Source organism: Symphalangus syndactylus, chromosome 8, assembly GCF_028878055.3.
Source record: "Symphalangus syndactylus isolate Jambi chromosome 8, NHGRI_mSymSyn1-v2.1_pri, whole genome shotgun sequence".
NCBI classification, from domain to species: Eukaryota; Metazoa; Chordata; class Mammalia; order Primates; family Hylobatidae; genus Symphalangus; species Symphalangus syndactylus.
The window spans coordinates 133,712,115-133,724,243 of record NC_072430.2 but is presented as its reverse complement, the minus strand read 5'-3'; the positions used below and the strand labels follow the sequence as shown (position 1 = coordinate 133,724,243).

The 12,129-nt window shown below is 40.7% G+C and overlaps 1 protein-coding gene across 2 annotated transcripts in view; it reads left to right on the top strand.

Annotated features, from left to right (window-relative positions):
- PID1 (phosphotyrosine interaction domain containing 1) overlaps positions 1–10,881 on the top strand; it is a 256,999-nt gene extending 246,118 nt beyond the window's left edge. For both annotated transcript variants that reach the window (XM_055290867.2, XM_055290865.2), the window contains exon 3: positions 8,739–10,881. In XM_055290867.2, coding sequence (XP_055146842.1) covers positions 8,739–9,215 — 477 coding nt within the window. In that variant the 3' untranslated portion in view covers positions 9,216–10,881. The remainder of the gene's footprint in view (positions 1–8,738) is intronic.
- The last annotated feature ends 1,248 nt before the right edge of the window (positions 10,882–12,129 follow it).

Sequence of the window (12,129 nt, the reverse complement as noted above, 5' to 3'; positions counted from 1 at the left end):
AGCTGATTCTCTCACTGGTGGTCTCTGGGACTGCCACGGACTTCTCAGTGGAAGATGAGTGGCCTAATTTTGACCATTGGACTCCAATGTGATCACTGACAGGTACACATTTTCCATCATAGGCTCCATGTTTTGAGCAATTTTATTTACCCAATAAATCACATTATGTAAATGTGAATTCATTTTTTGCTATATATATATATATATACACACACACACACACACACACACACACACACAATAAAAGAGATGCTGTCAGGAAACAGCTTTTCTCAGCCCTTTTGAAATATGAAAAATAGTTCCCAGATTACCACTCCCCTTTGCTATTTTTATGGATTTCTCCAGGGTCCAGGAAGACTGGTGGAGGACCCTACAATTCCTTGATGGCTGATGCTGAAACTGGGCAGGGAGCTCCAGGAGGAGCCAGGCAGGATTCTGTTGGCAGGCTCACCACAAGTGTAAAAGGACCAGCCTTGGGAAGGGCAGTTGGGATGTGGCAAATGTGAGCCAGGTTTCTGGGTCCTACTGTCCAGGTTCAAGTTCTGGCCACTCTGTGACCTTCAGCAAGTTACTTCAACCTCTTGCAAGTTCCCTAATCTATAGAAACAGCTAGTACATACCTTATGGAATTATTATGAGGATTAATGATCCATATAAAGCATTTAGCCAAGTACCTGGCATAGAGTAAGTCCTGAATAAATTCCTGTTAGTGATTCCCAGGAACCAGGAATTGGTTCTAGTAGCCCCCTTTGTATTTTCCCTCTGCATTCTTCTAGACCTCCAAAATTTATTATTGTGCTGACAGTAATTGCATAGATTTCACTATGAACAGTATCTATCCTTTAATACCTTCTTCATGGCTTAAAGCTTGTAATACAGGTTCATGGTCATAATTATCGAATCAGTGTTTGTGGTTTAGATTGTTGGGAAATTGGCATGCAGATCCATCTCCACTCTTCAAAGTGCCCAGTGGATTCTGCGCCTCTGTGGCCAGCAAGGAAGGAGCGGATTCAAGCTGAGGTCATAAATCTGTGTGTTTCACCCTTTGCCTTTTTTCTAGAATGTGCAGGTGGGAATCCATGTGATGGAAGAAGAGCTTGACTCTGGTATTTTGCCCAGGGTTAAGAGCGGCTTTTCTTTTTCTCATCTTCTGCCTTGGAATCCAAAGGCTATTAGGATTCCCAGCAAAGTTTTCTCCATTCTCTTTTCCTATCATGCTATTTTATGTCAGCTGGGTACATATTTTATGTCCTACAGACAATGGAAAAACAGCAAAATATTTTTTAAATTTTTTTATTATACTTTCAGTTCTGGGATACATGTGCAGAACGTGCAGGTTTATTACATAGGCCTACATGTGCCATGGTGGTTTGCTGCACCCATCAACCCATCATCTACATTAGGTATTTCTCCTAATGCTCTCCCTCCCCTAGCCCCCCACCCCCCAATAGGCCTTGATGTGTGATGTTCCCCTCCTGGTGTCCAAGTGTTCTCATTGTTCAACTCCCACTTATGAATGGGAACATGCAGTGTTTGGTTTTCTGTTCTTGTGTTAGTCACAGCAAAGTCTTTTATATCTCAAGAGAGACCTCTAGAAAGTGTTTATTCTTGGCTTGTCATTCTTGAGAAGCCCAGCAGTAAGTGGAACCCAAGCTAAGCTTGTGAAGCTGGGCTCATCCAGCTTGGAAAGTCGAAGAACTCCAGGAAACCAGGTGCTTGGGTTCTTGCACCATCATCCATCCCATCTTCCATCTTTGTTTGGGAACCCTTGACATTACCCTTTTCATCTCACTTTCCAGTCTAGCGTGAGGTAAGTCAGGTTCAAAACAGCAGCTTCTCAGGCCAGAATCAAATGTGGACCAGCCACCAAGGGAAACAAATGGTACTGCTCAACCAGAAGGATAAATGTCAGGCAACCAAGTTTGTTTTGCCACAGATGAGCAGGGAATGGTGATTCATGAATGAAGAGCTGGCTGGGGTGTTGGAAAACTCATGGGTTGGAAGGAGAGGTTCTGAGGACACTGCTCTCTCCTGATCCAACGCTGTTAACACTTGCAGACACTCTGGCGGGTCCCTTGGCTTCACAGCCTCTCTATATTTTCACAGGCTGTGAATATTCTCAAATAACTTCTTCAGCTGGGGTTGAGAAAGTCCATTTACATACGTTGCAAATGTCTGTGTTTGGGACATCAGTTTATGCCATGGAATGACACATGGGGAAAGTGTTCATTTTATTTCTCTTAGAATGATTCATTGGTAATAAGTTTCATACCCAATGCCTGTTTCTGCAACCATAGAAAAGATGCTGGTATTTACTGCAGTTTCCAGCTAGTTGTTACTTTTCCTGAAGACTCCTCTTGTCATCTTCCAAGTCCCTTTGTTCCAGCACCCTGGGTGGTGAAGGCTCAAAGGAAAATCTGTGTATCATTTTGGACACATTTTGTGACCAATTTTGTAAGTTGGTGTTTTCTGTCTACTTTGTGGCTCTGGAAGATCGCAACTCTTAAAGACAGGGCCTATTATTCATCTAGAAAGTATTCACCTCTTTCATAGACAGGATAACAGGATTCTCCTTAACCAAACCTGACATTGGTGCACAGCTATGTTGGTTGCAGAACCTCCAGAAGCAGCCTTGCACATTGAGTTCTGTGTTCTTACTCATAAGGAGGATGTGCCCATGGAAGAATATTAAAGGGAATTTTCCCACATGAGAGAAACCATGACAGGAGGAGACCTCTCTATTTAGATTTAGAGTAAGTCCCTGTAACAGTGTTGATATAGAAATATACAGGTATAATGGCCCATATTATAGGGTTTCTGTTTATTGAGATGGGGGAACTCCATGGCCCAAATACACAGGGGGCATGGTTGCATGCAGAGCATAACTGAATCATTGGTACTTTGAGACAATTAATTTTTTTTAAGTTTTTACTCAATTTCCCTTGAAAATCAGTGCCATAAGATGCATTTCTATTAAACTGTATACAAAAAAATAAGAGGGAAGTTCACTTTTTGAAAAAAGGTCTGAATAGTGTTTTTCAGTGACTTACAGTCAACATTATGGGTTAATGCCAAACTCTGGAGAATTTAATGGGAGAATTAAGAAATATGTGGACAGGCAGTAAATAATTGACTTCCTAGAGCAAGGTGCACAGACAGGTCAGGATTCCGGAACTTGGGCCATTATGGATAACAGCAGGGCTGATTTAAAAGAGTTTCTGAGGGGAGACGGTCTTGCTATGTCATTTTATCCCTTTGCATTCCATTTTTAGGGACAGGCTATTTAAAGAATTCTTTCCATTCCATTTCTAGGAAACCCCATTAGATAATTGTTTTCCTATGTTTCTCTTTTCCTTTCTTTTCTTTTCCTTTCTTTTTCCCTTCCCCTCCCTTCCCTTCCCTCCCCTTCCCTTCCTCCCCCTCCCCTCCCCTCCCCTCCCCTCCCCTCCCCTCCCCTTGACAGGGTCACATTCTGTTGCCCAGGCTGGAGTGCAGTGGTGCAATCATAGCCCTCTGCAACCTCCGCCTCCTGCAGGTTCAAGCAATTCTCCTGCTCAGCCTCCTGAGTAGCTGGGACTACAGGCATGCACCACCATACCCAGCTAATTTTTGTATTTTTAGTAGAGATGGGGTTTCACCATATTGGCCAGGCTGGTCTCAAACTCCTGACCTCGTGATCTGCCCGCCTCGGCCTCCCAAAGTGCTGGGATTATAGGCGTGAGCCACTGCACCCGGCCATTATTTCTTTGAATTTATATAATCTCATATAAATAATATATTTCGAATTTATATAATCTCATATAAGCTACACATCTGTGCTCCACTCGTCTCTCCAGTACACCTCCAAAATACAACTTTATTTCTTTTAAAATCTTTATTATATAAGTAATACATATTTATAAAGAGGAAGATATTTTCTCTTAGTTATCAAAATTTTACTACTATGAAATTGGTTTTCATTGGAGTGAATCATCTACAACTTTCAATAAAGTTTTTTAGAAGTTCTTTTTTTTTTTTTTTTTTTTTTTTGAGACGGAGTCTCACTGTCGCCCAGGCTGGAGTGCAGTGGCGCGATCTCAGCTCACTGCAAGCTCCGCCTCCCAGGTTCATGCCATTCTCCTGCCTCAGCCTCCTGAGTAGCTGGGACTACAGGCACCCGCCACCACACCAGGCTAATTTTTTTGCATTTTTAGAAGTATTTTTAAATTATGTCATGATATATATTTCTGTATGCAATTTTTTAGAAAAATATCAGAGAGAGAGAGAGAGTGTGTGCCTTTAGAGCAAATCAGGAATTTTTTCTACCAAACATAAAAATAGTTATTTCTAGTTTCAGTGAATAGTAAAAATAAATATACCTCATTCAGGCACTAAAGTTAATTTCCTCTGTATGCTTTTTCCCCTAATTTATTTTTATTTTGGTAAAATACAACATAAATCTTACCATCTTAACCATTTTTAAGTGCACAGTTCAGTGATATTAAATACATTCATAATGTACACAACTGTCACCACCAACCATCTCCAGAACTGTCTTCATCTTGCAAAGCTGAAACTCTGCACCCATTAAACAGTAACTCCTCATTCGTCCCTCCCCCATTCCCCTGGCAACCACAATTCTAATTGGTCTATTTCTATGATGTTAACTACTCTAAATACCTCATACAAATAGGATCATACAGTACTTGTCTTTTTGTGGCTGGTGTATTTTACTTAGCATAATGTCATCAAAATTCATCCATGTTGTAGTATCTGTCAGAATTTGCTTCCTTTTTAAGGCTGAATAATATTCCAGTATACATTATACATATATACTGTATTTTGTTTATTCATTCATCTATCAACGGACACTTGGGTTTCTTCTACTTTTTAGCTATTGTAAATAGTGCTGCTATAAACATGTGTACAATATCTCTTTGATATACATCTTTCAATTCTTTGGGGTATATACCCAGAAGTGGAACTACAGAGTCATATAGTAATTCTACTTTTAATTTTTTTTTTTTTTTTTTGAGACGGAGTGTCACTCTGTCACCCAGGCTGGAGTGCAGTGATGTGATATCATCTCACTGCAACCTCTGCCTCCCCGTTTCAAGCGATTCTCCTGCCTCAGCCTTCTGAGTAGGTAGGATTACAGGTGCACACCATCATGCCTGGCTAATTTTTGTATTTTTAGTAGAGACAGAGTTTCATCATGTTAATCAGGCTGGTTTCGAACTCCTGACCTCGTGATCCGCCCGCCTCTCCTTCCAAAGTGCTGGGATTACAAGCGTGAGCCACCACACCCTGCCTCTACTTTTAATTTTTGGAGGAACCACCATGCTGTTTTCTACAGCAACTGTACTGTTTTAAATTCCCACCAACAGGGTACATGAATTACAATTTTTCTTCATCCTTGCCAACACTTGTTATTTTCTGCTTTTTTGGTAGCAGCCATCCTAACAGGTGTGAAGTGGTATTTAACTGTAGTTTTGGTTTGCATTTTTTTAAGGATGGTAGCATCTTTTCATGTTTTTTTTTTTTTTTTTTTTGGCTTCAAAAAATATCTATTAATTTCCATTGCCCATTTTTTCCGCAGGGATTGACATACAGAAACTTTATTTTTTTAAAGCTTTTTTTCAACTTTTAGGTCCAGGGGTACAAGTGCAGGTTTGTTACATGGGTAAATTGCATGTTGCTGAGGTTTGGTGTGTTAATGGTCCCGTTACCCAGGTAGTGAGCATGATGCTTGGTCGGTAGTTTTCAACCCTCACCCCCACAACCCTCCCCCTCCTAGTGGTCCCCAGTGTCTGTTGTTCCCATCTTTATGTCCATGTGTACTCAATGTTTACTCCTACTTATAGGTGAGTAAACAAGTGGTAGGAGTAGTCAGAGGGGTTCTTGTGTTGTGATAAGTGTATATAAATTGAGTGAGCCGCTTATTAGTAGAACTGATAATAGCCACTTATTAGTAGAACTGATAATAGCATAGTAGGATGATGGCTAGGGTAACTTCGTATGAAATTGTTTGGGCAACAGCTGGTAATGCGCTGATCAGTGCGTAGTTTGAATTGGATGCTGAGAACATGTGGTATTTGGTTTTCTGTTCCTGCATTCACTTTAGACAGTGGCCTCCAGCTATGTCCATGTTGTCGCAAAGGACATGATTTTGTTCTTTTCATGGCTGCGTAGTATTTATACATGGTGTATATGTACCACATTTTCTTTATTCAGTCCACGGTGGATGCCTTTGCCCATTTTTAAGTTCAGTTTTTTGACTTTCTGTTGTTGACTTTTAGGTGTTCTGTATGTATTCCAGATATTAATTACTTATTACATATATGATTTGCAAATATTTTCTCCCATTGGGTGGGCTGCCTTTTTAAATATGTTGACATTTTCTGCTTATGCACAATTTATTTGGTGCATAAACACCACAATTTATTTGGTGCCAAACAATCACAGACTGTCCACATGAGTGGCTGAGATAGTGACATGTTTGCTTTCTGATGGCTCAGTTTACACGAACTTTGATGCATAACATGATTAAAAATATTGGGTAAAACTAATGGCTATGTGTATAAGGTATATATGAATCATAATCATAAATAAATTTCATGTTCAAACTTAGGTTATCTCCCCAAGATATCTCATTATGTATATGCAAGTATTCCAACATCTGAAAATAGCTGAAATTTGAAATACTTCTGGTCCCAAGCATTTTATCTAAGGGATACTCACCCTGTATTGTTAGTTTTTGTCCTGCAATATTATTCCCTCTGCCTCCTCCTGTCCTTTCCCACTGCCTCTGTTCCTAATTCAGGCCACCCTTGCCCCCTGGCTGTGTCTCTGCTATCAGTCAGGCCTCCCCATCCACCTTTCTTCCTGGCATAGGAAAGTCTGAGTTCACAGCCTCTATCACATCCAGGCATTCCTTGGATCTTAGCCCTTCAGTGGCATTCCAGCAGGAGCAATGACGCCCCAATTCCTCAGACCGCATGTGAGGTGATCCTGCAAAGGTCAGCCTATTTTTATCCAGAGGTCGTGGACCTCTTACATGGCCTCTGCTCCAGGGCTGTCTTAGGCCACCGCTTTATGTGTGCCCAGGTTAGCACAGCCTCTTTGTCCAAGCTGGTTGAGACTTTCTCTACTACTTGCCTTTACTGTTCCCTCCTCCTATTTAGCCATCTTGACTTACTGGGCTCCTATGTAGTTTGAGGCCAATGCTTTGAAATTCAGTGCCTCTTCTGAGGCCTTCTGTCATCAGTATGCCACTGCCTCCTCCACTGAACACTCACAGTACTTTGCTGTTCCCCTTCCTGCCCTTTCCGTGGCCTGCCTAACATCATAGTCATAGCTGTGCACGTGCCAAGGGTGAGAGTTTTGTCCTGGTGAACTGTGGAGCTAGGATTTAAACCTCAACTTCACCTGCCTCAAAGACTGTGCTCTGAATGAATATTCAATTATTTCTTTCCTGTGGATATTCGGCCCTCCCCAGTTTCATAGCAACCCCCATGCCTACGTGTTATATCCCGTTGTGTATAAGAGGTTCCCAATAAATACTTCTGGAATGTACCACACTTACACATCTTTATTAAAAAGTTATCTTCTTAAAGGGACTACTCTTGTCACAAAGATACAATAGTCCTTAACTTCTGTGTTTTAATTTTTTATATGTGGCCTGTATTGTCCCACTAAATATAAACATCGTTTGGAATCGTTCTGACCGAATGTCCTCTCTCAGTTCTCACTGTTTCCACGGACCTTATTCTGATCTTTCTCTCCTTGCATTCATAGTATTTCTATTTGTGTCACTAATTTTAAATGTAAGTATATACTATTTCATGTTATTTCTTAGATGATCTCTTAAGTTTTATGCCTTTCCATAATGCTTATGCCCCAGTAATAGTAATTCTGTGCATTTTGTGGGATGAATAAAACAATGAAAGAATGAAAATCCCTTCTTGGCATATTATAAACATGTTTTTAAAAAGACGGTATTTGAATCATTTGGAATTATTTTTCTTAGTTTTCATACTGCCTACCTAGCTAGGTGATAAGCCAGCATTCTATTCTTAATTCATCTGTAGATCTTTCATTTATTATCAGATCACCAGATGCTCATTAGTTCAAAAACAGTTTAGGTTCAAAAACAACTGGGCACTGCTGTTATTTTTAAAAATTATCTTGGGAAAGAAAACTATCATGCTTTAGGCCATAATTTCAAGAGAACAGTTTTTGCGTCCTTGGCATTAGAAGCAGGCAGACTAAGTGAAATCAAACATTGAGAGATTTGGAAAGAGACCCAGGCTAGGAGATAAGTTTAATAAAGATTTTGTTTTTCCAACGCAGTGTCCTTTTGATTCCTTCCTATTATTCAATTCTGTGTGTGTGTTTGGCCGAAAATAAACTTTGAGAGACTTTATGATGTTAAAGAAATGCCAAATTATGTAAAAGATCATACTCTTCATTTTAATTGGGGTTTAAAAAAGGAGTAAAGAGAGGGAGAGTAGTTCTTTAGAAACTAGATTTAAAAATCCAACTCTATTCAAATAATTTCAATACATTTGCCAAGTAGGCAACTCATTAGAGAGAAAAGGTAGAAATTCTGATGAGTTATTCTTTCAGGGAGCAAGAAAGAAGTGTCTTCACCTTCCCAATGTGACACCATGACTGTGTGAAACACCTACTCATTCAGTCTATCAGAACAAAGAGCCTTCTGCTGATGCCTCCGTTTTCTTCCTCTCTTGCATCTGCAGGTTACCTACCTGGGCAAAGTCTCCACCACTGGCATGCAATTTTTGTCAGGCTGCACAGAAAAGCCAGTCATTGAGCTCTGGAAGAAGCACACACTAGCCCGAGAGGATGTCTTTCCAGCCAATGCCCTCCTGGAAATCCGGCCATTCCAAGTGTGGCTCCATCACCTCGACCACAAAGGGGAGGCCACAGTGCACATGGATACCTTCCAGGTGGCCCGCATCGCCTACTGCACCGCCGACCACAACGTGAGCCCCAACATCTTCGCCTGGGTCTACAGGGAGATCAATGACGACCTGTCCTACCAGATGGACTGCCACGCCGTGGAGTGCGAGAGCAAGCTCGAGGCCAAGAAACTGGCCCACGCCATGATGGAGGCCTTCAGGAAGACTTTCCACAGTATGAAGAGCGACGGGCGGATCCACAGCAACAGCTCCTCTGAAGAGGTTTCCCAGGAATTGGAATCCGATGATGGCTGAATGAACTTGAGATGCTTCAGCAAAGGCAGCATTGGTCACGGAGTTCAAGGGAATAGATGAGTAAGCAACGTTTCAAATTTGGGATGAAAAGACTGCCAAACTATTGGCTGACCAAGCTTTTTAAATTCAGAAGAGCAATTCTAAATCTAAAGAAATGTATCATTAAAGTAATTACGTTCCATTGAAACCTGCTGCTGCTGTGACTGTGAGGAGGGTGGGAGTGTGGATAGGGAGGAAGGTTCTAGGCTCTCTTCTTGTTTTTCTCATTTCCCAATGCCTCTGTGTGGGAGAGCTCCATGCCAGTTGTCCCCACTCTCAGGCAAATACTCTGCAGCTGTTATTGGATGGGCCATTCCGATCTGCCTTATGAAATTCCACAAGAATGTTAGGGGCACCTATGGGATCTCTAGTGGGGTAAGCAGGGTGCTGATGGGGACGCTGGCCGCAGGGAGGAAGGAACATCTCGGGAGGGCCCTCTGTTCCTCTCCCATGGCAGATGCCCTCCTCTGTATGCAAATCAGCACAGCCTTTATTGAGCTTTACAACTAACAACCTGATAGTTGGCAGTTAATTCACAGTTACAGATAATGCTTTTATTTACATAAATATACCAAGTAGTACCCTCTTATTGTATTCACTTCATCTATTTTCTTAGAATACTTGCAATTACTAATGACCCCTTCCCTTTCCCTCCTCCTGCCCTGTCCACCCTCTTTCCCCTTCTAACATCCCTAGAGGGATGGAATCTCAACATAACATTGCAGGACACCAAAAGGAAGAAAACAATCAAGCAACAGTCAAACAAACCAGGAGTTTAAAACAACAACCCCAGCAACAGAAGCCTTGGCAAAGGGGAATGAGTGATCAGCAAGTGAACACACTCTATGTCAGCTCTCCTTTTATCCAGCTGAGATTTATGGTAACTTATTTAATTAATGGTCCTGTCAGATGCATCCTTGATGGCAAGCTTCAAATCCAATTTGGTATCACCAAGGAAGCCTTGCCCCCATCACTCAGCATTGCACTTAGATAGAGAATGAGTTAGATAAACTTGGCTTGTCTAGAGAACCCCTGTCATCTTAACCTAAAGGGAAATCTTATTGCATTATCATAAAATTGATGATATCTTAGGGTCAGAATTGCCCATTTTATTTTATTTTGAATGAGAAGTTCTCACTAAAAAAAAATCCTGAGATTTCTTAGTTTCATGGTTCTTTAAATATTATAAACACAGAGTCAACATAGAATGAAATTGTAAGTATTTGTTAAAATACATACATTGGAGGCCAAGAGCAGATGTCTACTTTCCCAAGTAATGCTGCTCCTTCTTAAAAGTCTGTTATCAATCCTGGTAATGTTAGGGGCACTGCGGCACCTAAGAAGCCTTAAATGAGAGCTAATCCAATCTAGAGAGCGATGGTGTCAGCATTTCGGTCTGCATATATGTGTGTCCATATCTGCGTTTGTGTGCGTGTACGTGTGCCCCTGTGTGTGGGCCCAGTTTTCAGGCATGTAGAATAAGCATGGAGTCATATTGAGGAGGACTCACTTCTTGAAGATATGCTTGTCGCTTTACAACATATGTAAGCTATTCTTTAGCATAAATGCATTCATTCTTTAATAAAAATATGTTTGCATTAATAAAGCTGAGGAGTTTCATACTTTATGTGTCTGTCCTCTTTCAAGTAATAAAAACATGAAGAACAAATTAGATCAAATAGTTCTATCAAGAAATATTTTTAAACTGGGTCATAAATAACCTATTCCTTGATTGCGTTTAAAAATCTTATTTTATTTTCTAAATGCTCAATTTGTTTTTAATTTCTGCATGCCCCTGAGACGGTGAAGTGGCAACAGTTGAAATAATTCTTTAGTATGGTGGGTTTGTTTCAGTGCAGGGTCTTCTAGAACATGTTGCAAATGATGGCTATTTACAGAAATCTCGTTTATGTCTTTGATGAACCTAGACTGAGATCCTGGAAGGTAAACACTGAGTGATTTTTTTCTGATGGGACTGGTTAAAGAATGTCTCCTCCAGGCTATGATATCTCAGAGTGGCCCCATTAAACAAGCAAGGCAGGTGGCCATGGAGCCTGTGTTTTTTGAGGAATGCCCTTCATGGAATCAATAACAAATATAAAGGCTTCCAAAGTAAAAGTATAGGTGCCTGTTATAAAGAGATGAATTCAAGTGAGAATTATAACCTAACTCCTCTGATTGAAATGGCAGTTCTCTCAGGTCAAACTTTTCCCAATTTCAGTTTCTCTGTTGTCCTTGAATATACATTTAAAAAGAAGAAACAAAGAAAAAGAAAAAAAAAACAGCCAGCATGTATTTCAACAGTGCCCTTTTCCTCACTGAGTAAAAGTTAAGTTGAATCCTCAGTGCACACGTGGTTATTTATTGCAGGAAGCATTTGCTAGTTTTTTTTTTTTTTCAGACTACCAAGTGTGACGTGCTAAGTAATTGTCTCTGATAATATTGGCGTAAGTTTTTGCTTGGGATGATTGGTAGCAATTTAAAGACAGACACACAATGATATTTTCCGATTAGCTGATGAAGTCTTTTGGGATGGCCAATCCTAATTCCTCTCTGAAGGGTGATTCAGCTTTGCATTATTATTTTTTGATGCTTTGTGTACCCACTTTCTGTACTGTATTTTCTACGCTAGTGATCACAGAGTACTTTCATGTACATTACTCAGATGCTCCTGAAAAGAACCTCATAGACGGGCATAGCAGTTACTTCAGAGATGAGCAAACTCACCTTGAGAGAGGTTACGTCACTTGGCCATGGTAGCACAGCTAGGGCATGACTGATGAGACTAGAAGCCTCCGACTTCTGGTCCGGGGCTGTGGCTCTGTCAAGACAAGATCTACCTCCTTTGGATTTTTCATTTCTATTCCTCTTAAAA